Here is a 26,651-nt window from a genome sequence, read left to right on the forward strand (position 1 = left end):
GCTCTGATTATGTGGAATCTGTATGGGTAGAGCTGAGAAATACCAAGGGGCAGGAAACATTAGTGGGAGTTGTATACAGACCCCCAAACAGTAATGCTGAGGTTGGGGATGGCTTTAATTGGGAAATTAGAGATACGTGCAATAAGGACACAGCAGTTATCATGGGTGACTTTAATCTACATATAGATTGGTCTAACCAAATTAGTAACAATACTGTGGAAGAGGAATTCCTAGAGTGTATACGGGATGGTTTCCTGGACCAATATGTCGAGGAACCAACTAGAGATCAGGCCACCTTAGACTGGGTATTATGTAATGAGAAAGGATTAATCTTGTTGTGCGAGGCCCCTTGGGGAGGAGTGATCATAATATGATAGAATTCTTCATTAAGATGGAGAGTGAAGTAGTTGATTCAGAGACTTGGGTACTGAATTTAAATAAAGGAAACTACGATGGTATGAGGCGCAAGTTGGCTAGGATGGATTGGGGAATGTCACTTAAAGGGTTGACGGTGACCAGGCAATGGCAAACATTTATAGATCGCATAGATGAACTACAGAATTTGTTCATCCCTGTTTGGCATAAAAATAAAACAAAAAAGGTGACTCAACATTGGCTAACAAGGGAAATTAGGGATAGCATAAGATCCAAGGAGAGGACATATAAATTGGCCAGAAGAAGCAGCAAACCTGAGGATTGGGAGCAGTTTAGGATTCAGCAAAGGAGGACAAAGGGATTAATTAAGAGGGGGAAAATAGAGTATGAGAGTAAGCTTTCAGGGAACATAAAAACTGACTGTAAAAGCTTCTATAGATATGTGAAGAGAAAAAGATTGGTGAAGTCAAGCGTAGGTCCCTTGCAGTCAGAATCAGGGGAATTTATAATGGGGAACAAAGAAATGGCAGACCAATTAAATACATACTTTGGTTCTGTCTTCACAAAGGAGGACAGAAATAAACTCCCAGAGATGTCGGGGAACATAGTCTAATGAGAGGGAGGAACTGAATGAAATCAGTATTTGTAGGGAAATGGTGTTAGGGAAATTGACGGGATTGAAGGCTGATAAATCCCCAGGGCTTGATAATCTACATCTGAGGGTACTTAAGGATGTGGATTCTATTGACTCTGGAACAGTTCCCATGGATTGGAGGGTAGCGAATGAAACCCCACTATTTAAAAAAGGTGGTAGAGAAAAAACAGGGAATTATAGACCGGTAAACCTGACATCGGTAGTGGGGAAAATGCTAGAGTCCATTATAAAAGATGTAATAGCAGAGCACTTGGAAAACAGTGACAGGATCGGACAAAGTCAACATAGATTTACAAAAGGTAAATCATGTTTGACTAATCTACTGGAATTTTTTGAGGATGTAACTGGTAGAATAGATAAGGGAGAACCAGTGGAGGTGGTGTATTTGGACTTTCAGAAGGCTTTCGATAAGGTCCCACATAAGAGACTAGCGTGCAAAGTTAAAGCACATGGGATTGGGGGTAAGGTACTGACTTGGATAGAAAACTGGTTGGCAGACAGGAAGCAAAGAGTTGGAATAAACGGGTCTTTTTCCAAGTGGAAGGCAGTGACCAGTGGGGCACTGCAGGGATCGGTGCTAGGACCCGTTATTCACAATATATATTCATGATGATCTAGACGAGGGAACTAGATGTAATATCTCCAAGTTTGCAGCTGACACAAAGCTGGGTGGGCGTGTGTGCTGTGAGGAGGATGCAAAGAAACTCCAGTACGATTTGGACAGGTGGGGCGATTGGGCAGATGCATGGCAGATGCAGTATAATGTGGATAAATGCGAGGTTATCCACTTTGGTAGCAAAAACAGGAAGGCAGATTACTATCTGAACGGCAATAGATTGGGAAAAGGGGAAGTGCAACAAGACCTGGGTGTCCTTGTGCACCAGTCGCTGAAGGTAAGCATGCAGGTGCAGCAGGCGGTTAAGGTGGCAAATGGTATGCTGGCCTTCATAGCGAGAGGATTCGAGTACAGGAGCAAGGATATCTTGCCGCAGTTGTACAGAGCCTTGGTGAGACCACACCTTGAGTACTGTGTGCAGTTTTGGTCGCCTTATCTGAGGAAGGATGTTCTTGCCATGGAGGGAGTGCAGCGAAGATTCACCAGACTGATACCTGGGATGGCAGGAATGAGAGATTGGGTCGATTATGCTTATATTCGCTAGAGTTTAGAAGAATGAGAGGGGATCTTATTGAAACTTATAAAATTCTAACAGGGCTAGACAGACTAGATGCAGGAAGGATGTTCCCGATGGCCGGGGAGTCCAGAACCAGGGGTCACAGTCTAAGGATAAGGGGTAAGCCATTTAGGACAGATATGAGGAGGAATTTCTTCACCCAGAGAGTGGTGAACCTGTGGAATTCTCTACCACGGAAGACAATTGAGGCCAATTCATTAAATATTTTCAAGAAGGAGTTAGATATATTTCTTAAGGCAAAGGGATCAAGGGATATGGGGAGAAAGCAGGGACAGGGTACTGAATTTGGATAATCAGCCATGATCTCATTGAATGGCGGAGCAGGCTCGAGGGGCCGAATGGCCTACTCCTGCTCCTATCTTATATGTTTCTATGAGTACAAACTATGGTCAGTCAGCCACGTGTGGGTCCTGGCAATCCAGCCCATGTAGCCCAGCTGCATTTGCACTTACATTTCTTATTTTCTGATGTGTCTGGTTCGAATTTCGTGGGCCTGGAGGTTTGGAAAGGACGGCTCTTGGTATTGTTGCCTCAGTGGACAAACCTTAAATCAGAACGCCAAGGTCGGAGCAACTGCAGCTGGAAATAAATAGTCTGCTCCTCATCATTCAAAGCTGCTCTTATCTGATAAATTAAGTGTTTTTTGGGCACTAGAATTCCCACTTCACTGTTAGTTATGTAGCTTAATTCAGATTTTTCAGCACAAAACCCAACTTCAAATTATGAGTAGACGGCACATGCAGATCATAGGAACATGGATTTGTAATTTTTCAGTGTTGCCTTGAAGACTTTATGGCTCACGTTTAAGTGGCCCACAAAGACAAAAAGCACAGACATACCCGAATGATAACATTTAAGACACGTACAGTAACTTGGTGGTATGCAAGAACCAATGAACTTACATTTATATAGCGCCTTTCATGACACCAGGACGTCCCAAAGCACTTTACAGACAGTGAAGGACTTTAAGTGCAGTTACTTTTGTAATATACTCCCTTTCAGAAGTTCTCTCTTTTTTTGTACAACTATCTGGGTCAGTGACTCAGGGCCAGCAGCTTTCAGCTCGACTTAGTAACTCTGATGAAAAAAAAAATTGATTGCCCACATTCTCGATTTCTACCCGAGCACACCAACGTATTAGAAAAATATTTATTTCTGCTCCATCTTTACAGAAGGTTTTTTGACAAGTGGTCACATGAAATTGTTCGCAGGATTGCCGCTGAATTAACAGAGGGAGGCGGCGGCGGGAACAGCCTTGGACGGTAGGCCGCAGCTCCAGCTGCCTAGGCCTGGGATCTTCGCGAAAGCTGCTGCTAATTCAGTAGATGCCGTAGGTGGGCTCGTGGCTGTCCCTGTACCGGTCCAGGTATCGGAGTGGCTGACCATGTGGGTATTTCTTCTGAGGTGGATGGTAAACTGGAGGGAAGTCATATTCAAACACTGGCTCCTTCATATCTATCAGAGAACACAGGGAAATTATTGTTTCTCCTCTTAAGGCTGAATCCCATCAACTTGATCTCCTCTGTCCCTTTAACCGCCACGAAAGTCCCATTCCTTTCATTTTCTAAGATGATTTCTCATTTCTCATGCAATTCTAACCCACAGGTTCCATCTCTTTCCTTTGATGGCTCCACCTGCAGTCTTTCATCTATTGACAGTTCTGGCCTCACTATCTCCTCCATTGATAAAGCTGCCTCCAAGGAGCTCGGTTTCCTCTTCCGTTGCCGAACACTCCTCTTCTATTTAATAACTCTCGTACATCTCTATAAAGCTCACGGCCCTCCAGGACTTCAATACTGCTCCCAAATCTGGCGAGGCTCTTCCAGCACCTGTCACACTCTGAGCAGGATGCAAGTCGAAACTTATCTGATAGGCGATTCCTCACTCACATTCAAGCTCCCAATCACTCTCCTGTTATAACTACTCGGTGCCTCTATTTTATCAACACTACTATGGTCCGCTCTTGTTCTTCCTAAAAGGCGAACACTCTGTCGTGCACACTTCCTCCTCCCTACATCCTCACTGTCTTGTAACTAAGACTCATCGTATTGTCTCCGATCCCAATCATTCTTTCCCAGGACCTCTAAACTGGAACTCCTCAATTCCCCTCAGCCTTTTCTTCCTTCAATTTGCAGGCTTTTAAAAACCCAAGTTTGGCAACCCCTAATCACTACTTCCCAATTTACCTCACCTTCCCTTTTATTCTTTCCAACGCGGGTGATATCCTGCACTGTCGTCCTTTGCCTCTTTATTAATAATGGCCCAGAAATTCGGGTCCCAACGCGCGAGTACACACTGGGCACTCACGCATAGGCCCAATGGAAGTGCCGGTTTCGTGCATGCACTGCGCATGCGCGGGAAACCGGCACTTCCGTTCCCCTGAAAGAAGGGGTTCAGAGGTGGAACGCGTGCGCCGGAGAGGCAGCACGTGCGCATCGAACTTACGTTTTTTTTGCAGGTTTCTCCGGGAGGGTAAGTCTCCAGCAGTTACACTTTTAAAAAGTGGGCACAAGGCCTGCTTTTAACAAGGTAAGTGGTGAATTAAGTTAAATTAAAACATTTTTTCCACAGGTTTATTATTTTTAAATACTTTAAAGAAAGGTAAGTTTATTTTTAGCCCCGTTAGAAAATGTAATCAATTTTTCCAAAAATTTAAATTATTGTTTAAAATAGTTATTTCATGTAATTTAGTTATTTTAAAAATGTGATTTTTAAAAACAAATTTATTTAAAGTTTTAGTGATATTTTGGGGCTTAATAGTATTTATAGGTTTGACAGCTCTTCCTGTCAAACTTATGAATGAAGCATTCCCTACTACCATTGGCTCTCCATGGCCCACCTGATCCCAGGGGACGCATCGAACTAACTGCGCCCCTGGGATACGCAAGCACTGCGCGCCGGCAGCTGGAGCAGGCCCAGGATCGGAATCCCACGCAGACCCACAGCACAACGGCCGGTGCGGTAGGTAAGTGCAGGTCGGGGGCTTGCACCCGCGGGAAGCCTCCGACCCGAATTTCTGGGCCAATATTAAGAAGTTTCTAAAAACGCAAGAATTTCGGTTTCTGACGACACCCAGTCTGGTCCATTCACAAACATTACTGGCCCAGGTACACAGGTACAGGCCCAGTCTTGAGGCCTCCAGTTAACTTAGCTCATTGTTTTCTTTCTCTGGGACAGTTCCTTTCGCCTCCCCCTCACTCTTTCCCTCCCATTCTCCACTTGATTTCCCTCCTCTCTACACAACGTCCGGTCCCACCGGCCTCTGTTCACATTCCCACTTCTTTCTTGCCTCGGTGTTATCCTGCTCGACTCTCCAATTCTGTCCAGATGTCCAGCTGCACCCCATGGCAACCGCATCACAACCTCAGCCGCTTGCCCGTAACACAGTAAAAGCTCCCCATGAAGGGAATACCACAGCGATCCCTGTTCTTGGATGTTCTTGCCATGGAGGGAGTTCAGCGAAGATTCACCAGGCTGATACCTGGGATGGCAGGAATGATGTATGAGGAGAGATTGGGTCGATTGGGCTTGTACTCGCTGGAGTTTAGAAGAATGAGAGGGGATCTCATTGAAACTTATAAAATTCTAACAGAACTAGACAGACTAAATGCAGGAAGGATGTTCCCGATGGCGGGGGAGTCCAGAACCAGGGGTCACAGTCTAAGGATAAGGGGTAAGCCATTTAGGACTGAGATGAGGAGGAATTTCTTCACCCAGAGAGTGGTGAACCTGTGGAATTCTCTACCACGGAAGACAGTTGAGGCCAATTCATTAAATATATTCAAGAAGGAGTTAGATATATTTCTTAAGGCTAAAGGGATCAAGGGGAATGGGGAGAAAGCAGGGACAGGGTACTGAGTTTGGATGATCAGCCATGATCTCATTGAATGGCGGAGCAGGCTCGAGGGGCCGAATGGCCTACTCCTGCTCCTATCTTCGATGTTTCTATGAGATCAAAGGTGTGGCGAGTCTGGGTGGATTTTTATCATGCACTTCCTGGCAACCGGTCAACAGCAGATGTTTCAAAGCAAACTGCATGGTCGGCCTATCCTCGGTAAAGCTACAGATCCCAGATTGGACCCACATACGCTGGAAAACTATGGGGAAATACCCCGAGAGAGTAAATACTCAGCAAAATTTTTAAAAATCTCATCCGCACTTAGCGTTCAGTATTACACCCACAATCCATTCCTGCAGAGGTCACTCTCCGATTGTGACTAACTGTACACACCGCTTTTAAACGTGTGGGGAGTGCGTGCAGGGCTTACCGAAAAGATTGTGGAAGGTGTGAGTGACCGACTCATTCCAGCGACACTGGAAGAAAGCCAGCCCGGCCGGAGTCAACAGATCCTGATGCCTCTTGTAGAAATCAAAAGTTTTAAAGGTTCGCATCTTCAGGCTGTGACTGTAAAGAAGTACCATGGTGAGTCATGCAAGATCTACACCTACCAGTGATACCAACTCACTCAGGCATGCACATACCTGTCATCTGTTGCACTCACTGACGCACATATTTATAACAGTTACTATAGCCAGTTACACATAAACCACATTCATGGGCTGACACACACAAAGGGACGCACATAGACAGACGGAGACGAGGGGGGGACGGAGACCAGGGGGGTGCGGAGGGAGAGGGGGAACGGAGGGAGAGGGGGAATGGACAGACATACAGAGACAGACAGAAAGAGAGACTGACAGACAGAGAGCCAGGCAGAGAGACACACAGGCACGGACACCTACTAAACCTACTTATACATAACACATATCTCAGTTCAGTATTATGCAGGGACACTGAATGGGTAAATACAGAAGCTGCACTTAGATCAACCTTGAAAAGCTTTCCTAAGCTAAGTTTATGAACTCATCGGGCAACATTTATCTGCAAAAAAAAGGTGGTAGTAAATATAATGCAATACCCAGCCCTGCCCATCTCGCCCCGAACATCAGGGGCAGGGCAGAGTTAGTGATAAATGTACTGGACTGTCTCAAGTCAAGCCTCTTCGACAATGAGGAACCCTATGTTCTATTACAAAGTGTTTATAGTTTCCTCTTACCAGGGCGACGGTCTGGAGTCTTCCTTGAAATCGATTACTTTATCTTGCTTAAAAAGGATGAAGATGCATCGGTGATATCCTGTGCCTTTAGCAGGGAAAGGGGGGAAATAGTGGCAGATGTCCTCTCCCTCCGGTACAGCATTCCCAGGAATATTACCACTGTACAACAAGAAAATAATGAAATAAACTGGAGTCCACTTTGATTCATTTGCCATACCCACCATTTGTAGAGCAGAGTGATCCCAGTGCGACACAACAAAATGCTTAACAACCTTGAACAAGGTTCCACACAGAAGACTGCTACTTACATTTAAACTGGTGGGGATTTAAGGGAAAGCCTGGGAATGGATAAGAATTAGCTGAATGATAGTGTCGGTGGGTATTTGTTAGGGGAGTCGGAGTGGAGAGAAGTACCGAGTGGAGTACCCCAGGGATCAGCGTTGGGACCTCTATTGTTTCCAATGATATTAATAAGCTGTGATTCAGATGCTTGAATGCCAATTTGCAGACAAAACCAAACTGGGAGGAGTGGGGGAGGGCGAGAGGAGGAAGGGCAGGTAAATTTGAGGAGGTGGCCAGTGACCTGCAGAATAAGTTAACTGAACTAGGTAAATGGGCAGAACAGTGGCAGATCACAATCCAGTAAAAAGCAAAATACTGCAAGTAACACTCTCGCTTCTGAGTCAGAAGGTTGTGGGATCAAGTCCCACTCCAGACACTTGAGCACAAAAATCTAGGCTGACACTCCAGTGCAGTGCTGAGGGAGCGCTGCACTGTCGGAAGTGCCGTCTTTAGACCGAAGCCTCGTCTGCTCTCTCAGGTGGACGTAAAAGATCCCATGGCACTATTTTGAAGAAGAGCAGGGGAGTTATCCCCAGTGTCCTGGCCAACATTTACCCCTTAATCAACATAACAAAAACAAATAAAATGGTCATTATCTCATTGCTGTTTGTGGGTGCTTGCTGTGCGCAAATTGGCTGCCGCGTTTCCTACATTTCAAAAAGGACTTCACTCGCTGTAAAAGTGCTTTGGGATGTCCGGTGGTCGTGAAAGACGCTATAGAAATGCAAGCCTTTCTTTTTGCAAGTGGTGGAAATCTGAAATAACAACAGAAAAGCTGGAAAGACAGCAGGTCAGTCAGCGCCTGTGGACAGAACGGATAAGTTAGCGTGTTGGTGTGGACCCTTCATCAGAACTGTAAAGTAAGAGGTGGACAGGCATCAGGAGGAGGAAAATGTAAACAAGCACAGGAGGGAAGCATCAGTGGAATGGGGTTAAAAAGTAGTAAGACAGAAGCACTACAGAAATAAAAGACAGTAAAGAAACAGAAGGACTTGTGCATACGAAGTGAGAGCCAAAGAAAGATGTTGTCGGGTATGAACTGAGAGGTTTGAAAATGACATGGAAGGTTTCTGGCCAAGTACAGCGGTCTACCAGCTCTGAAAACAAAGAGCAGGTCAACGGGGCGGGCATGGGAAGGGATGTAACACAAACATCCCTCCTGCATTGTGAATTATATTCAGCCCCAAAAGGAAGAAATGAGATTGAAAAAGGAAAAATGGAAGTCGAGAACAAAGCTGCCAATCGGCCCATGAAAATATTACACAGGCAACTCTATAGCGATCAACAGCAGCTGTATGCAATGAGGATGGGGTGCCGCAGGACACATATAGCCTACGTCCACCCTTTCATTTAAAGGCTTTAGTGTCCCTGCATACCTCCAGTACCCCAGCCCTCCCACTGGTAATGACCTGTTGGGCAACTGGGAGTTATTTCCAGTTGTTGGATGAAATGGCGTTAGACTCGGAGAGTAACGTTTAGCCGCCAAACCCAATACTCACACCAGCCAGTGGATGTACTCTGACTCATTGTCTCTCAGATGTCCGTCTGAAACATGAAAGACAAGAAACGGGTTAAAATCTTTAACCGATCAGCACAATTCCATTCAAAACTCAGATGCCGAGTTGTTGGGAGCTTGTAAAAGACCAACAAGTCTCTTTCTTAGTCCTTTAGAATGGGGATGTCCAAACTGAAATCTGTGGGTGACATGCCACCAATGTTCCCTGTCATTTTGTTTTGGGCTGCGTGGCCAATTCAAAAGTCTGCGCATGTGCGTTTTTTTCCCAGTTTAAAAGCTGGCGCCCCGGCTGCGCAGGACCCCTGGAGCACTGCACGGCTGCGTAGCTTAAAGGGAACACTGCATGCCACCCTTGAGCCCTGGCATCGCTGCTCTATTTCCTCTTAGATTTTGTACTTGCTGTTTGGATTTTGTGGGGTGGCAGTTTGGAACGGGCTGATTGAGCTTGAAACCTTGATTCAGTTAACACATGATGATAGTGCTTACTGTAAAATCAAAATAAGTGCAGTGACCCCGAACAGTGGGAATCTGAAACCTCGGTCCTAGGTCGCATTGTCAACTTGGATATCAAGAAAACATATTGGCGTGCTTGTGAATTTTTCATACTTTGTTGAGGACCTGGGGGAAAAAAACCCAGGAGTACATTTTATAAAATATGATTCTGTCCTTCCAAACTTGTGTTGTGTATGGAGAGAGCATTTTGAGCTTTATAACCTAGGTATTTCAGTGCATAACACTAGTGTGCAGTAATGGTGAATACAGGTCTGTCACTGTATAACACTGGGGTACAGTACTGGTGGATACAGGTCTGTCACTGTATAACACTGGGGTACAGTACTGGTGGGTACAGGTCTGTCTCTGTATAACACTGGGGTACAGTACTGGTGGGTACAGGTCTGTCACTGTATAACACTGGGGTACAGTACTGGTGGGTACAGGTCTGTCACTGTATAACACTGGGGTACAGTACTGGTGGGTACAGGTCTGTCACTGTATAACACTGGGGTACAGTACTGGTGGATACAGGTCTGTCACTGTATAACACTGGGGTACAGTACTAGTGGGTACAGGTCTGTCACTGTATAACACTGGGGTACAGTACTGGTGGGTACAGGTCTGTCACTGTATAACACTGGGGTACAGTACTGGTGGGTACAGTTCTGTCACTGTATAACACTGGGGTACAGTACTGGTGGGTACAGTTCTGTCACTGTATAACACTGGGGTACAGTACTGGTTGGTACAGGTCTGTCACTATAACACTGGGGTACAGTACTGGTGGATACAGGTCTGTCACTATAACACGGGGTACAGTACTGGTGGATACAGGTCTGTCACTGTATAACACTGGGGTACAGTACTGGTGGGTACAGTTCTGTCACTGTATAACACTGGGGTACAGTACTGGTGGGTACAGGTCTGTCACTGTATAACACGGGTACAGTACTGGTGGGTACAGGTCTGTCACCGTATAACACTGGGGTACAGTACTGGTGGATACAGGGCAAATATATAAGGGCAAGGCTGGATGGCATCTATTTTAATGCAAGGAGTCTTGCGAATAAGGTGGATGAACTGAAGGTGTTGATAAACACATGGGAGTATGATATTGTTGCTATCACGGAGACATGGTTGAGGGAAGGGCAAGACTGGCAGCTCAATATTCCGGGGTACAGAATCTTCAGGCGAGACAGAGGGGGAGGTATAAGAGGAGGGGGTGTCGCAATATTAATTAAGGAGTCAATTACTGCAGTAAGGAGGGATGATATATTAGCAGGGTCCTCCAATGAGGCCATATGGGTGGAGCTTAAAAACAAAAAGGGGGCAAGCACTTTGCTGGGAGTGTACTATAGGCCTCCAAACAGTCAGGGGGAGATAGAGGAACAGATATGTAGGCAAATCTCAGAGAAATGTGCAAATAATAGGGTAATAATAATGGGGGATTTCAACTTCCCCAATATTAACTGGGATAGTCAGAGTGTGAAAGGCTCAGAGGGTGTAGAATTCTTAAAGTGCATCCAGGAGAGCTTTTTGAGCCAGCATGTAGAAAGTCCTGCAAGAGAGGGGGCGGTACTGGACCTAATTCTAGGGAATGTGGCCGGCCAAGTGGAAAAAGTGCTAGTAGGTGAGCACTTTGGTGATAGTGACCATAATATGGTAAGATTTAAGGTGGCCATGGAAAAGGACAGGGATGGGCCGGAAATAAAGGTTCTAAATTGGGGGAAGGCCGATTTTAATAGGATAAGGCAGGATCTGGCCAAAATGGACTGGGATCAGCTACTTGTAGGAAAATCCGCATCGGAGCAATGGGAGGCTTTCAGAAGGGAGATTGAGATCATACAATGGCAACATGTTCCCGTAAAGGTCAAGGGTGGTTCCAAAAACCACAGGGAACCTTGGATGTCAGGGGATATACGGGAATGGATTAGGAAAAAAAGGAGGGCTTTTGGTAGATACAAAAGGCTAAAGACGGAGGAAGCCCTAGAGGAGTACAAAAAGTGCAGGGGGATACTTAAAAAAGAAATTAGGAGATCAAGGAGGGGCCATGAAATAACACTGGCAAGCAAAATAAAGGAAAATCCGAAGATGTTTTATAAGTATATTAAGGGTAAGAGGATAACTAGGGAAAAAATAGGGCCCATTAGGGACAAAAGTGGCAATCTGTGTGTGGAGCCGGAAGATGTAGGAGGGGTTCTGAATGAATTTTTTGCGTCTGTTTTCACTATGGAGAAGGACGATGTAGACATAGAAATAGGGCGGGGGGACTGTGATATGCTCGAACATATTAACATCGAGCGGGGGGAGGTATTGGCGGTTTTAGCTGGCCTAAAAATGGATAAATCCCCAGGCCCGGATGAAATGTATCCCAGGCTGCTGTGTGAGGCAAAGGAGGAGATTGCGGGGGCTCTAACACATATATTCAGGACCTCTCTGGCCACAGGGGATGTGCCAGAGGACTGGAGAACCGCTAATGTAGTACCATTATTCAAGAAGGGTAGTAGGGAAAAACCGGGGAACTACAGGCCAGTGAGCCTAACATCAGTGGTAGGAAAATTATTGGAAAAAATCCTGAGGGACAAAATTTGTCTCCACTTGGAGAGGCAAGGATTAATCAGGGATAGTCAACATGGCTTTGTGTAGGGAAGATCATGTCTGACTAATTTGATTGAATTTTTTGAGGGGGTGACTAGGTGTGTGGATGAGGGTAACGCAGTGGATGTGGTATACATGGATTTCAGTAAGGCCTTCGATAAAGTCCCGCACAGGAGACTGGTCAAGAAGGTAAGAGCCCATGGAATCCAGGGTGCCTTGGCACATTGGATACAAAACTGGCTTAGTGGCAGAAGGCAGAGGGTGATGGTCGAAGGTTGTTTTTGTGACTGGAAGCCTGTGGCCAGTGGGGTACCACAGGGATCGGTGCTGGGTCCCTTGCTGTTTGTGGTCTACATTAATGACTTGGATATGAATGTAAAGGGTATGAGCAGTAAGTTCGCGGATGATACAAAAATTGGTAGGGTGGTAAATAGCGAGGAGGGTAGCCTCAGTCTGCAGGACGATATAGATGGGTTGGTCAGATGGGCGGAACAGTGGCAAATGGAATTTAACCCGGAAAAGTGCGAGGTGATGCACTTTGGGGGGACTAACAAGGCAAAGGAATACACAATGAATGGAAAGACCCTAGGCAAGACGGAGGGTCAGAGGGATCTGGGTGTGCAAGTACACAGATCCCTGAAGGCGGCGGAACAGGTGGATAAGGTGGTAAAAAAGGCATATGGGATACTTGCCTTCATTAGCCGAGGCATTGAATATAAGAGCAAGGAGGTTATGATGGAGCTGTATAAAACACTGGTTAGGCCACAGCTGGAATATTGTGTGCAGTTCTGGTCGCCACACTACAGGAAGGATGTGATCGCGTTAGAGAGGGTGCAGAGGAGGTTCACCAGGATGTTACCAGGGCTGGAGCGCTTCAGCTATGAAGAGAGACTGGGCAGGTTGGGTTTGTTTTCCTTGGAGCTGAGGAGGCTGAGGGGGGACATGATTGAGGTGTACAAAATTGTGAGGGGCATAGATAGGATGGATGCTGAGGAGCTTTTTCCCTTAGTAGAGGGGTCGATAACTAGGGGGCATAGATTCAAGGTAAAGGGCGGGAGGTTTAGAGGGGATTTGAGAAAGAACTTTTTCACCCAGAGGGTGGTTGGAGTCTGGAACTCACTGCCTGAAAGGGTTGTGGAGGCAGAAACCCTCACAACATTTAAGAAACATTTGGATGTGCACTTGAAATGCCATAGCATACAAGGCTACGGGCCAAATGCTGGAATATGGGATTAGATTAGACAGGGCTTGATGGCCGGCGCGGACACGATGGGCCGAAGGGCCTCTATCCGTGCTGTATTACTCTATGACTCTAACACTGGGGTACAGTACTGGTTGGTACAGGTCTGTCACTATAACACTGGGGTACAGTACTGGTGGATACAGGTCTGTCACTATAACACGGGGTACAGTACTGGTGGATACAGGTCTGTCACTGTATAACACTGGGGTACAGTACTGGTGGGGACAGGTCTGTCATTATAACACTGGGGTACAGTACTGGTGGGTACAGGTCTGTCACTATAACACTGGGGTACAGTACTGGTGGGTACAGGTCTGTCACTGTATAACAGAGTTACAGTACTGGTGGATACAGGTCTATCACTGTATAATACTGGGGTACAGTACTGGTGGGTACAGGTCTGTCTCTGTATAACACTGGGGGACAAGACTGGTGGGTACAGGTCCATCACTGAGAGACTTGAGGAAACCTTCACTGCCTGCCTGGGCCATGGCTCCCGAGATCCCACGGCCAAAAAGAAGTTGCAGTCCCTGCTGTTTATTATCAAGCTGCATTATAACAACTGACCATCAGCGTTATCACTGGAGCAGCCAACAGCCAAAGAGATATATAACAACCAGGACATGCTTTAAATGGAAAGTACTCCTCTGAGATGTCCCTTCCGCTATAGCACAGTAGTTATATGTTGGTCACTTTTTTAACTTTAAGTGTACTCTGAGTTCCACGGACCTGGATTGGTGAGAAGTAGTGTCCACAGGGAGCCCTCTTCTGCTTCAAATGACACCCTTGGAAGGTCTGCAGCCTGGGAATGAAAGAGAGCGGGTGAGATGCAGAATTGGGAAATAATCTGCACAGGTAACATTACCCCATCACTAAAAGAGTGTGTGAGCACACAGCACTGTTACACTGTCATTAATACAGGGGAGTGAGACAGTACCGGATTATACTCTCCAGGTTCAGCAACATATCAGACATAGGGACACTGACTCACGGGATCAAATCAATGTTTCATGTTAGCCTTTCATACTATTTGTGCCAGAAGATCTGGACCTAGGTTAACTGGTCTACCATTGCAAGGATAAAAGCAGGGTGCTTTACTGAGGGCAGCAGCGAGGAACGCGAGAGCAGGGCCTGTGCTGGGATGGCTAAAGATCTATCCCACATACAGATCACTGGCACTAATTCACCGTACGTATACATTTGGTTGTGTGACAGTGGAACAGCACAGATTGGCCCATTCTCCCCTGGGGATAAGGCCCCAGGAGAACATCTGCCTCCAAAATTAACACAGATCCAGGTCATGGGGAAAGTCTGAAACACTCAGAAGGTGTCATTCTTGTTACTCTTCAACGCCATGTATAAATAATACAATCAAAAACGGAATTTGTGTGTTTCAATAATGTCCAGTTACTATATACCATTGATCATAAAAGTTTGAAAATACTCAGGAAAGGAGGTTGGAAGGTGCAATAGGGCTCAAATTCGGCCCAGATTGACTGGACAAAGTCTTCTCTCTCTGCCAGGATCCGATGTAAAATTAGCCTGTGCAGTCTCAATCTAGTCTCCAGTGGACACGGTGCACGGGATGGCGATGCCCCCGATTACCAAACTAAATGGTCAATGTCATACGTGGGAAATGGAAAAATGCCAGACTGGCCCAGTAGACGGTGCTCTTCTGTGATTGGGCGGAGTAGATGGGAGCTTTGTTCTGCATTTAAACACGTGTATGTGATTTGGGAAATCTCAATACTGATGTCTGGAGCCAATAGTGGGCGAGCATTTCATTGCCTTGCACTCATTGCTCCAAACCAACAATTTGAGAGAACCGAACTCTTAAACACCTAGTCAGTTACTGATGGTCTACTCTAAATTCAAAGTCGCTTTATTGAATTTTCTTTAACTTAATTATTTTGTCCTACTTTGCTGCTTTTAAGTTGTTCAATTCAAACTACTGGATAAGTCAAAATTGTTTGAGTGCAAGAAACGAGTAAGCTATCAGGAGCAGACTGGTCCCTTATTCAGCATTCGCACGCTGTGCGTTATGTACATGCAGAGTGTAGGTGTAGATTATCCATACACTGGAGGTCCGCCCCTTCATACCTCTGTGGGGGTGACCACATTCCCATGATGCACTGGCATGACGTGGTCCTCACTGCAGTATTGAACACGCAGCATCACGCGCGGAACGAAGGTCGCTCCATTGAACAGGTCTCTGTAAACACCGTAGTGCTCACCGATATTCCGCAAGTGGAAAGGACCGTTCGTTTGCTCCCATTCAGCTTTCACCTCATCCAGTGGAATCAACACTGCAAGGAAAGGGAACTTGGCTTAACACCACACAAACAAGCCTGCCCGCCCACGCCAATGTTCCCTTTAAGCCGTGCGGCCGCGCGGCGCTCTGGAGCGCCCGCGCAGCCGGCTCACCGGCTTTTAATGGGAAAAACCACACATGCACAAAATTTTGAATGGGCAGCGCAGCCTATTAAAGGGAATTAGAGGGGACAGTGCCCCATGCCCCCTCATACTTTTTACATTTGCAGCTTCTGCAATTAAACCGCAGACATGTCACTCAGTTTTAGTTTTCTCCCCTCTTAAAGGAGTCAATTCTTGGCTCGGGTATGAATGCACAGGTGCCCTCCTGCAACTCCAGCACTGTGCTCAAGTGGGCAACATGTGCAAGAAGTTCGGAGAGGAATGGGGGGCGGGGGAGAAAGAGTTGGAGATGGGGCGGGAGTTAGCAAGGGCAGAGGGAGGTGATGGTGGCGATTTTGAACGGTCGTGAGACAGTACCCGAGGACATGGCACCACTTGCAATGTCTGTTTGCACGTGGGGGCCAGGAAGGGAAGTTGGGTGGTCAGCAGTTTAGTGGGAATGGGGCTCAAGGGAGCAGGAGGTGGGTCTCAGCGAGATGCATGAGGGGAGATAGGAGAAACTGGAGAGACAGTGGTTTAATGTTGGGCAGAGGGGAGACTTGGCCTGGTGGGAAAGGCGAAGCAGCAGAGGTAGTTTAACATATGGTCTCAATCTTATCGACAAGGGCGGAGGGAGTGGGGAGACAGGTTTAAGGAGACGACTGAAAAAGAAGTAGGGGGGTTAGCTCGGCTGTCCAGGATGATCCTTGAGTAGTAGGTGGTTTTGGCACAGGAGAGTGAGGCCCGATAGTGCTTGGTGTTCTATTTGATCTTGCTTCAGTTTAATTTTACTTCTTAATAAATCTTGATTTTAGCCTGAAATTTCTCAGCATTATTTGTCCGCCAGTCAGAGATAGTCAGGGTTACTGTTACCAGTGCATACATACTGATGATAAACAGGTTTATTGATCACCCCCAGAACACACAAACTCCCAGATGAACTCATGCATAAGCTTACATTTTGGTTCATTAGAAGTGCGGGATTGCTTGCAGAAGCATTTGTTTGTGATAGGCACGAGAAAATAGTGTTTGGAGCGCACCAGAATCATAACAATCCTATCAGCTCTATATAGTCTGACCCGGGGCGGTAGCCAGTAGCCTGAGCCACATCCACACGACCACCAGCAATGGTTGCAACTCAGGATGAACAACAGCCAAATCGAAGCAAGCAACAAACCAATGACAAAAGAGTTACAGATGTGTGCAGAAACCACATTCAGCCCCAAACACTCCTTCCAGGTGAAACAGCGATTTACTTGTACTTCTTGTAATCTAGTATACTGTATTCGCTGCTCACGATGCGGTCTCCTCTACATTGGGGAGACCAAACGCAGATTGGGTGACCGCTTTACGGAACACCTCCGATCAGTCTGTAAGGGTGACCCCAGCTTCCGATCGCCTGTCACTTTAATTCTCCGCTCCACTCAGTCCTCACCGTCCTCGGCCTCTTGCACTGTTCCAATGAAGCTCAGCGGAAGCTCGAGGAACAGCACCTCATCTTCCGATTAGGCACTTTACAGCCTTCTGGACTCAACATCAAGTTCAACAATTTCAGACCATAACCCTACCTTTTTTTTCCTCTCTCTCTCACATGGCAGCTGTTGATGATTCTGCCAGTGCCATTTACACTTCATCTAGAGCCATCCTTTGTTTCTTAACTTGTCCCATTACCATCTCCTTTTGCCTTGCACCATCATCCCTCATGTCTTTAATCTCTCCTGCCTTCCACCCTATCACAGGCCTTCCCTTTTGTTCTTTCCTCCCCTCCCCCCTTTCCCTGCCCCAACATTTGCTTAAAAACCTGATCCATCTCCAGCTTTTCCCAGTTCTGACGAAGGGTCATCGACCTGAAACGTTAACTCTGTTTCTCTCTTCACACAGATGCTGCCTGACCTGCTGAGTATTTCCAGCATTTTCTGTTATTTCAGATTTCCAGCATCCGCAGTATTTTGCTTCAGCTGAGGTTAGCTTGCTTGTCCAACCTTGGTCACCTGCTTGTCAAGCCTGACGTACATGTTTTGTGCCGCGATGCTCTCTCAAGGTCACTGTTTTTGTGGTTTTCCTTGACAATCCGTCTGCGTTCTTTCAATTCCTTCTTCCGAGACGCTCTAAAATGAGGAAGACCAATGTCAATTCTCTCCGGAGCTGAAAAGAATTCAACGGAAAATACTGAGAAGTGGTACCAAATCCCTCTATTGCTCCCCGTATGCTACAGAATTATTTAAAAAAATTCTTCCACACTACTTTCCTACATCACACAGTGACTACATTTCAAAAGTATTTAATTGGCAGTAAAGCGCTTTGGGACTTCCGGTGGTCGTGAAAGGCGCTGTAGAAATACAAGTCTTTCTCTTTCTCTTTCAAATCATTTCGCTATTTTGTTGTCCAATGGTTATGGGGGGCCTGAAAGTAACAAAAGCAAAAATACGTCAAAGAAGAAATGTAGGGTAATTTGCCGAGTAAAATATCAGAATTAGAAAAGACAAATCTCACAAGATAATGTTATTCACAATCTCACATAACTCAGGGTACCATAGAGTTAATGTACTCTGACGGGAAAGGACCAATCCCAGCACAAAGGAGAAGAGCAGAAAGACTTTGAGGTGAACGTGGAAAGAATTCAAGAAACTGAATGAGCAAAGAAACATGCACCATCATACACGAGATACACTGCTGGTGAATGCAGCAACCCACTTCCCACATTCACAGCACGGCTACAGTACAGGTTAGATGTAGAGTAAAGTTCCTCCTGCACTGCATCATCAGGCACTTCCAGGTAAGGTATAGTACAGGTCAACTGCTGGGTAAAGCAGTTCCTGCAGTGCGCTGACAGCAGGCTTCAACTCTGTAGAAAGTTTATACAGAGCCTTAAATTTTAATATTTCTTGAAATGCTTTGCCAGGCAAAAAGGTTTTACAAAGTGAACTAAAGTTGGTGAATGTAACGAGCAGTCTTTCACTGATAAGGCAGGGAACATGGTTGTGACTGCAGGGGGTAGTGAGAGTCAACAGAGATAAACAAACCCCGAGTATTATAGACATGGTGGGGTCGATTTTCCTGGAACCGTCAGGCGGGGTTTCAGGCGTGGGGGGGGGGGGGAAATCCCGAATTTGGGGGTCCCGACACCATCCCGCCCAAAACCCCGCCCCACGCAAGTTTCAGGGGTGGCGGGTACCCGCCCAGCACTGGGACCCGCCGACCCGAGGCGGGAAGGGATTAGTGCCAATTAACTGCCTGTTAACAGGTAGTTAACAGGCAGTTTTTAGCCTAATCCCTATTTTGAGGGGTGTCGTGTGGGATTCCCGATGGCTCCAAACCACGCCAGGTTAGAGCAGGCGGGCCGTCGGGTTGAAGGAGTTGGAGAGGTCGCGATGTCGGTGTTCAGGTGAGTGATGGGTGCATGAGTGCAAAGGTAAGTGTGTTTGGTGTGTCTAAAGTGTGTAAAGAACTTTTACTTACCTGTACTTACCTTAACAGCCTTTCTTCCTGTAGCCGTCGGGAGCCCATCACTCAGCCGGAACTTAAAGCTGAACGGCTGCGATCTGTGAAAAGTGACAGCCTTCAGCTTTGAGTGCCGGTGTCTGAGTCTGTGCAGAAGGACTCATGTTAGATCTCAGACTGTCAGTGTTTCACAGCTGGGCAGGCTCAACAAGGTCAATCAAGGGAAAATCGCGCGGATTGGCCGGACGTCGAAGTAGGCGGGTCTAAAAACCGAAAGTTGTAGTCCCGCCTTCTTCCCGACAGCTTCAGGAAAATCGACCCTGGTGTCTCTGGTGACCTTTCTGAGGTGAGAAGTCAAAGCTTTGAAGTTTTGAAATGCAGAATACGACGTTACTCATGAACCGAACCAAGTGGTTTTCTGCCACCTTTGTAAACTTTAGGAGTGAATGAACAATTTTGGGCTGTGATAAAGACAAACTGAATAATAGCCACACAGGATGTGTGAGTGTGAAAGTTTGACAGCTCAAAACAGCTCAGACCAACATTAAAGGAACATTTCACTATCTCTGAATGAATGATGTAATGCAAAAGGCAAGGAAAGGAAATCAGCACTGCAGTCAGAAGGTGTCTTGTCCAGTCATCTCACCTATGGGGATCAGGCTGCAGTCAGAGGAAGGAGGGGCCTGGCCAGTCTTTTCACTTACGAGGACCTACAATCAACGCTGGACCGATCATCGGCGGGCGGTTGTATGTCTGATTTCCTGTAATATTATTGGTGGTCTGCTCGAATAGTGGTTGGGGTTTTGAATCAGTCTTAGGAACAATAAAAGGTTAAAGACAGAACCCGTGTGTCTGGTGTAATTTCTCATAAGTCTCAAGTCCGAACTCTCTAACCAGTTGGACGGGGCGAGGGGTCATTCCGCACCTCTTACAACTCCCAACCTAAGGGCATCTGCTGATGGACCAGCGACACATTCTGCTTTTCGACATCGGCCACCTGCACTCCGAGTGAGATTGCCAATTAAGCACCAAACTCCAGGCAATTTTGGTTAACTAGGTAGAAACAGGCCAAACTCATCTCACATGGAACTGTCGCACCCAGCAAAGAGACTTGCAATCCCACTGGCCTCAGGTGGATATAAGCCAATGTCCCGAAAGTTCTAAAGTTCTAAAACACCCCATCACCAAGTTCCCTTCTAAACACTTGCAACCTTCTCGGTGTGATACATTATTCATAGAATGTAACTTACTAGGCTCTTGTGTGTACTGTTTATACGTCCTCCACCAATTCGGCTGCTGGCTCTTTTCCTCTGCCGTCCGCAGATACCGTGCATAGCTGCGGTATTTCTCTAGGGACTCCAGGTCCGTCACGTCGATCTCCTCATTGGGCATTGGCCCTAGTGGAGCTGCGCGTTTACACAGCACAGCTGAAAGAGAAGAGCGTGGAATAAGAAACGCTGCAACAACTTGCATTTATATAGCATCTTTAAGTAGCAAAACATCACAGTTGTAGATCAGCCCCGAGCAGAAGTAGGACGGGTGGTCAGGGAAGGTCAAAGAGGTATGTCTTTGAGGAGGCTACTTAAGGTAGGGAGAAACATAGCAACAGGAAAGGGTTTAGGGAGACGCCGCTGCCTCAGCTCATCTGCTGCTGAAAGCCTCATTCATGCCTTTGTTACCTCTAGATATGACTATTTCAATGCGCTCCTGGCTGGCCTACTACCTTCCACCCTCCCTAAACTTAAGTTCAACCAAAACTCTGCTGCCAAATCCCGTTCACCCCATCACTCCTGTGCTCGCTGACCTACATTTAGTCCCGGTCTGGCAACACATTGATTTTAAAATTCTCATCCTTGTTTTTAAATCTCTCCATGGTCTCGCACTTCCCTATCTCTGCAACCTCCTCCAGCCCTACAACCCTCCGAGATCTCTGTGTTCCTCCAATTCTGGCTTCATGCGCATTCACGATTGTCTTCGCACCACCACTGGCAGCCGTGCCTTCAGCTGCCTGGGCCCTAAGCTCTAGAATTCCCTCCTTAAACCTCTCCACCTCTCTCGCCTCTATGTCGCTCCTTAAAACCCATTTCCTATCCGAATATGTCTTTATGCGGCTCATTATCAAATGTTGTTTGATAGCGCTCCTGTGAAGCGCCTTGGGAACGTTTTTACGACGTTAAAGACATTGTATAAAATTTAAGTTGTTGTTTGGGTGATTGTCTCAAGATCTGCCACCTATGGCAATGCAGCAGGTGGTGAATGGTGTGCTATAGACCAGAGCTGGAAGAGTGGAGGGCAGGACAAGGACATAGGGATGGAGCAGGCTGCAAAGACAAAGGAGAGGTAAGACAGATTTGAAGCTCATGCCAAGGATTTTGAAGTTAATGCACTGGGGATGTAATAAAAATTGGCAAAGATCGGGATGATAGGGGAAGCTTCATGCAGGAGAGGATGTGGGCCTGGTGTTCTGGATGTGTTGGAGTTTGTGTATGATAGAGCTCGGGAGGCCAGTGAGGCAGGCTTTGGAAAAATGGAGTATTGAAGTGAATGAGGATTTCAGGAGCAGTGGAGATAAGTTAGCAGCAAAGACAGGTGATGTTTTGGAGATGGAAGTAGGGGGTCTTGATGAAGGACTGAATGTGGAGTTTAAAGCTCAACTCAGGATTGAGCGAACCGCCAAGGATGTCCACTGTCAGGTTGAGGTTGATCCAAGGAGTGGGATGAGATTGGGGCTGGAGGTGAACATATTGATAAGGAATATGAGAGCGCCAAAGATGGAGTCTTGGGCTACACCAGAGCTGACCCCGTGAGCACAGAAGCAGAAGCCGTTGCAGGAGATGTGCTGGTGAGTTGGGACAGCTAGAATTAGAACCAAGGGAGGTCAGTTCCACAGGAAGGCGTGGAGGAGGGCGGTGTCATCGCCCTTGTTGAAGGCCGCAGAGAGCTCGAGGAGAGATAACACAGCATGGTCACAATCAACGTTTGATGACTTTGACTGGGAAGTCAAAGCCTGTAGGAAGATTGGGGAGAAAATCAGCGGTGAAAACAAAACATTCCTACTGTCTTCAGGCACGCATTCCCGTCTCTAAATCAAGTAACTTTAACTTATTAAAATAATTTATTGCCTTGGCATCCTGCTACCTGATGCTGTCTCCATCCCTGCTTTGGGTTAGTTAGTTCTGCATGAAGCAGAAGATGAGGATCCACGCGGTGCTGAGGTAGCTGAGCTCAGCCAAGCCGGCAGTAGAACATAACAATTAGGAGCAGTAGCAGGCCATACGGCCCCTCGAGCCTGCTCCGCCATTCAATAAGATCATGGCTGATCTTCTACCTCAACTCCACTTCCCCACCCAATCCCCATATCCCTTGATTCCCCTAGAGTCTAAAAATCTATCTCAGCCTTGAATATACTCAAAGACTCAGCATGCACAGCCCTCTGGGGCAGAGAATTCCAGAGATTCACCACCCTCTGAGTGAAGAAATTCCTCATCTCAGTCAAAAATGGCCTACCCCTTAGAAACAACCTCTCAGCATCTACCCTGTATATCCCCTTCAGAATCTTGTATGTTTTAATGAGATCACCTCTCATTCTTCTAAACTCCAGAGTATAGGCCCAATCTATTCAATCCCTCCACATAGGACAACCCTCTCATCCCATTATATTACAATTGACCTCAGTGCCCTGGGCTGGGTAGTTGAGGAAAACCAGGCGCGTTCAGAAGGTTCCCATGGTGACCCGGGCTAATGCCGCTGCTCACAGGCCAGCCATTTAACAGCCCAGTTAATGAGAATATTGCAGCCCCAGTATCCAGCCGCTCACTGACCTGTGCCCGTCACCGTCCTCACCGGCTCCATGACCTTCAGGGTCCGAACCAAACCGCACAACAACCCGGGTCTCAACCTCACCAACGCCGCCATTTTCCAACCAACACTCAGTCCGCCAACATCCCGTCAGCCCTCCCAGCGACCGCTCACAGGCAGTCCGCCAGTATCCCGTCAGCCCTTCCGCGACCGCTCACAGGCAGTCCGCCAGTATCCCGTCAGCCCTCCCGCGACCGCTCACAGGCAGTCCGCCAGTATCCCGTCAGCCCTCCCGCGACCGCCAGTATCCCGTCAGCCCTCCCGCGACAGCGCTAGGCGGTTCGCCAGTATCCCGTCAGCCCCCCCGCGACCGCCAGTATCCCGTCAGCCCTCCCGCGACAGCGCTAGGCGGTTCGCCAGTATCCCGTCAGCCTCCCCGCGACCGCCAGTATCCCGTCAGCCCTCCCGCGACCGCCAGTATCCCGTCAGCCCTCCCGCGACCGTCCACAGGCAGTCCGCCAGTATCCCGTCAGCCTCCCCGCGACCGCTGATCGGCAGTCCGCCAGTATCCCGTCAGCCTCCCGCGCCCGCTTACCGCCAGGTCGCTGCGGGGAGAGGATGCGGTGACTCTTGTGATGGGTGTGTCTGGTGGGGGGTTGGGCCCGCTGGCTCACGGTGGGACGTGCGGCGCAGTGGCTGGGCGAGGCCGGTGCCCAGGACCCGGTCGGGCTGTGATGAAAGAGGCTCAGTGAACGGAGCAGGCAGGTGGCCTGTCAGCCCGGGCCCCAGTGAAACCCCGGGAGCGGTGCAGTGAGCTGCAGCCTGACACTTTCACACCTTTTTGTTGGTATATATATATATACACCAGGACAATACAGCCATTGTTGGAGCGAGCCAAATCCAATCTCGCTGTCTGTCTCCCCGAAATCCTGTCTCTTCCTCTGATTCAACATTTATCCTGTTTTCCCTTAAAAGATTCAATCATGATAGTGACAGCACGGAAGGAGGCCATTCGGCCCATCGAGTCCCGTGCCGACTCTGAGCTAATCCCACTCCCCCGCCCTTTCCCCATGGCCCTGCAATTTTTTTTCCTTCAGATACTTATCCAACTCCCTTTTGAAAGCCACAATTGAGTCTGTCTCCACCACCCTTTCAGATAACCACTTGCTGCGTAAAAATGTTTTCCCTCATGTTGCCTTTGGTTCTTCTGCCAATCACCTTAAATCTGTGTCCTCTGGTTCTTGACTCTTCCACCAATGGGAACAGTTTCTCTCTACTCTGTCTAGACCCCTCATGATTTTGAACATCTCTATCAAATCTCCTCTCGATCTTCTCTGCTCTAAGGAGAACAACCCCAGCTTCTCCAGTCTATCAACGTAACTGAAGTCGCTCATTCCTGGAATCATTCTCGTAAATCTTTTCTGCATCTTCTCTAAGAACTTCACATCCTTCCTAAAGTGCGGTGCCCAGAATTGGACACAATACTCCAGTTGGGGCCGAACCAGTGTTTTATACAGGTTCATCATAATTTCCACGCTTTGTACTCTATACCTCTATTCATGAAGCCCAGCATCCCGTAAGCCATTTTAACTGCTTCCTCAGCCTGCCCTGCCACCTGCAACGATTTGTGCACACACACACCCAGGTCTCTCTGCTCGTGCACCGCACCCCCTTTAGGATTGTACCATTTAGTTTATATGTCCTCTCCTCATTCTTTCTACCAAAATGTATCACTTCACGTTAAATTTCATCTGCCACGTGTCCGCACATTTCACCAGCCTGTCTGTGTCTTCCTGAAATCTATCACTCTCCTCACTGTTCTCTATACTTCCAAGTTTTGTGTCATCTGCAAATTTTGAAATTGTGCCCCATACACCCACGCCTAATTCATTAATATATATCAAGAAAAGCAGTGGTCCCAAAACCAACCCCTGCGGAACCCCACTGTATACCTTCCTGCAGTCCGAAAAACAACCATTCAGCACTACTCTCTGTTTCCTGTCACTTAGCCAATTCCCTATCCATGCTGCCACTGTCCCTTTTATTCCATGGCTTCAAATTTGCTGGTAAGCCTATTATGTGGCACTTTGTCAAACGCCTTTAACCACATTACCCTCAGCAACCCTGTTACCTCATCAAAAAACTCGATCAAGTTAGTTAAACGCAATTTACCTTTAACAAATCCGTGCTGGTTTTCCTCAATGATTCCACACCTATCCCAGTGACTGTTAATTTTGTCCGATTACTGTTTCCACGAGCTTCCCCACTACTGACGTTAAACTGACTGGCCTGTAGTTGCTGGGTTTATCGTTACACCCTTTCTGAACAATGGTGTAACATTTGCAATTCTCCAGTCCTCTGGCACCACAATGGTCTCTTCCCCAACCAAAGATTCCACGGTTGAGGCCTTACCATGCCCTGGTTTACAGTTTAGATCACTGTAGTTTAGATCCTGCAGTTTTTCCAAAAGGAAAAAGACTGATCCATTTTTTAAAATTGTGATCCCGCTGTCAGCAATACTGGCAAGACCACAACACTAATTGTGGGCATTCTTGAGTAGTACTGTTGGAAATTACCCCATAAAACTTAATACCAACATTTGTTTGTGTTATGCTAGAGCTTTTGAAAGTGGCAACTCTTCATGCAATAATTGTAATTGATAATTAAAATATATATTCTCTAGGTGTCAGCCCTGGCTCACTGGGTAGCACTCTCGCCTCGGAGTCAGAAGGCAGTCGGTTTGAGTCCCACTCCAGAGACTTGAGCCCATAATCTAGGCTGACACTCCAGTACAGTACTGAGGGAGCGCTGCACTGTCGGAGGTGACATCTTTCGGATGGGATGTTAAACCGTCTGCCCTCTCAGGTGGACGTGAAAGATCCCAGGGCCACTATTCAAAGAAGAGCACAAGAGTTCTGCTGTCTTGGTCAACAACCATCTCTCAACCATCACCAAAACAAATTACCTGGTTACAGGAAACTTTCGATTTACTGGCACCTAAATAACCGGAAATCTCAGTTAACCGGCAAAATTCAGGAGTAGGTTCAGGTAACTTTTATTACTTGCCTTCCTCCATTTGTTGCTGTGCAAGGGTGTGGCTGCAGCTGTTGCTAAGCTACAGAGACGCTTGCAACTTGTGGCCATTGTTCTGAAGCTGTTGCTAAGCAACAGGGTTTGTTGCTTTATACGGAGCTCTCAGCTCCGTATCTTTTACTATAGCTTTCGGTTATCCGGAATTTTGATGAACCGGCACCACGTCGGTCCCGTCCATGCCGGATAAAAAAAAGTTTCCTGTATTTATCTCATTGTTGTTTGTGGAACCTTCCTACCTAAATTACGACAGTGACTACACTTCAATAGGACTTCGAAGCGCTTTGGGACATCCGGAGGTCATGCAAGGTGCTACAGAAATGCAAATTCTTTCTCCCATTGGGGCATCACCGCCGAGCCCTGCCCTGTCCTCACCTGATGTCGACACAGTAATAAATGTTACACCCGAAACTTTAACCATAACTTGCTTTCAGAT

The 26,651-nt window shown here is 47.1% G+C and overlaps 1 protein-coding gene across 1 annotated transcript; it reads right to left on the bottom strand.

Moving 5' to 3' along the window:
- Positions 1-3,358: 3,358 nt before the first annotated feature.
- mrpl38 (mitochondrial ribosomal protein L38) lies at positions 3,359-23,407 on the bottom strand. Its single transcript, XM_085963305.1, has 9 exons — positions 23,149-23,407; positions 20,578-20,754; positions 17,900-18,031; positions 15,575-15,780; positions 14,204-14,276; positions 9,122-9,167; positions 7,281-7,439; positions 6,492-6,628; positions 3,359-3,678 (listed from the first exon to the last, which is right to left on the bottom strand). Exons 1-9 carry the CDS (start codon positions 23,240-23,242, stop codon positions 3,542-3,544), a joined length of 1,161 nt encoding a protein of 386 aa, XP_085819431.1. The 5' UTR covers positions 23,243-23,407; the 3' UTR covers positions 3,359-3,541.
- Positions 23,408-26,651: the final 3,244 nt, after the last annotated feature.

This window comes from Somniosus microcephalus, chromosome 21, assembly GCF_052327205.1.
Source record: "Somniosus microcephalus isolate GS21.2 chromosome 21, FLI_Smic_1.0, whole genome shotgun sequence".
Classification (NCBI taxonomy): domain Eukaryota; kingdom Metazoa; phylum Chordata; class Chondrichthyes; order Squaliformes; family Somniosidae; genus Somniosus; species Somniosus microcephalus.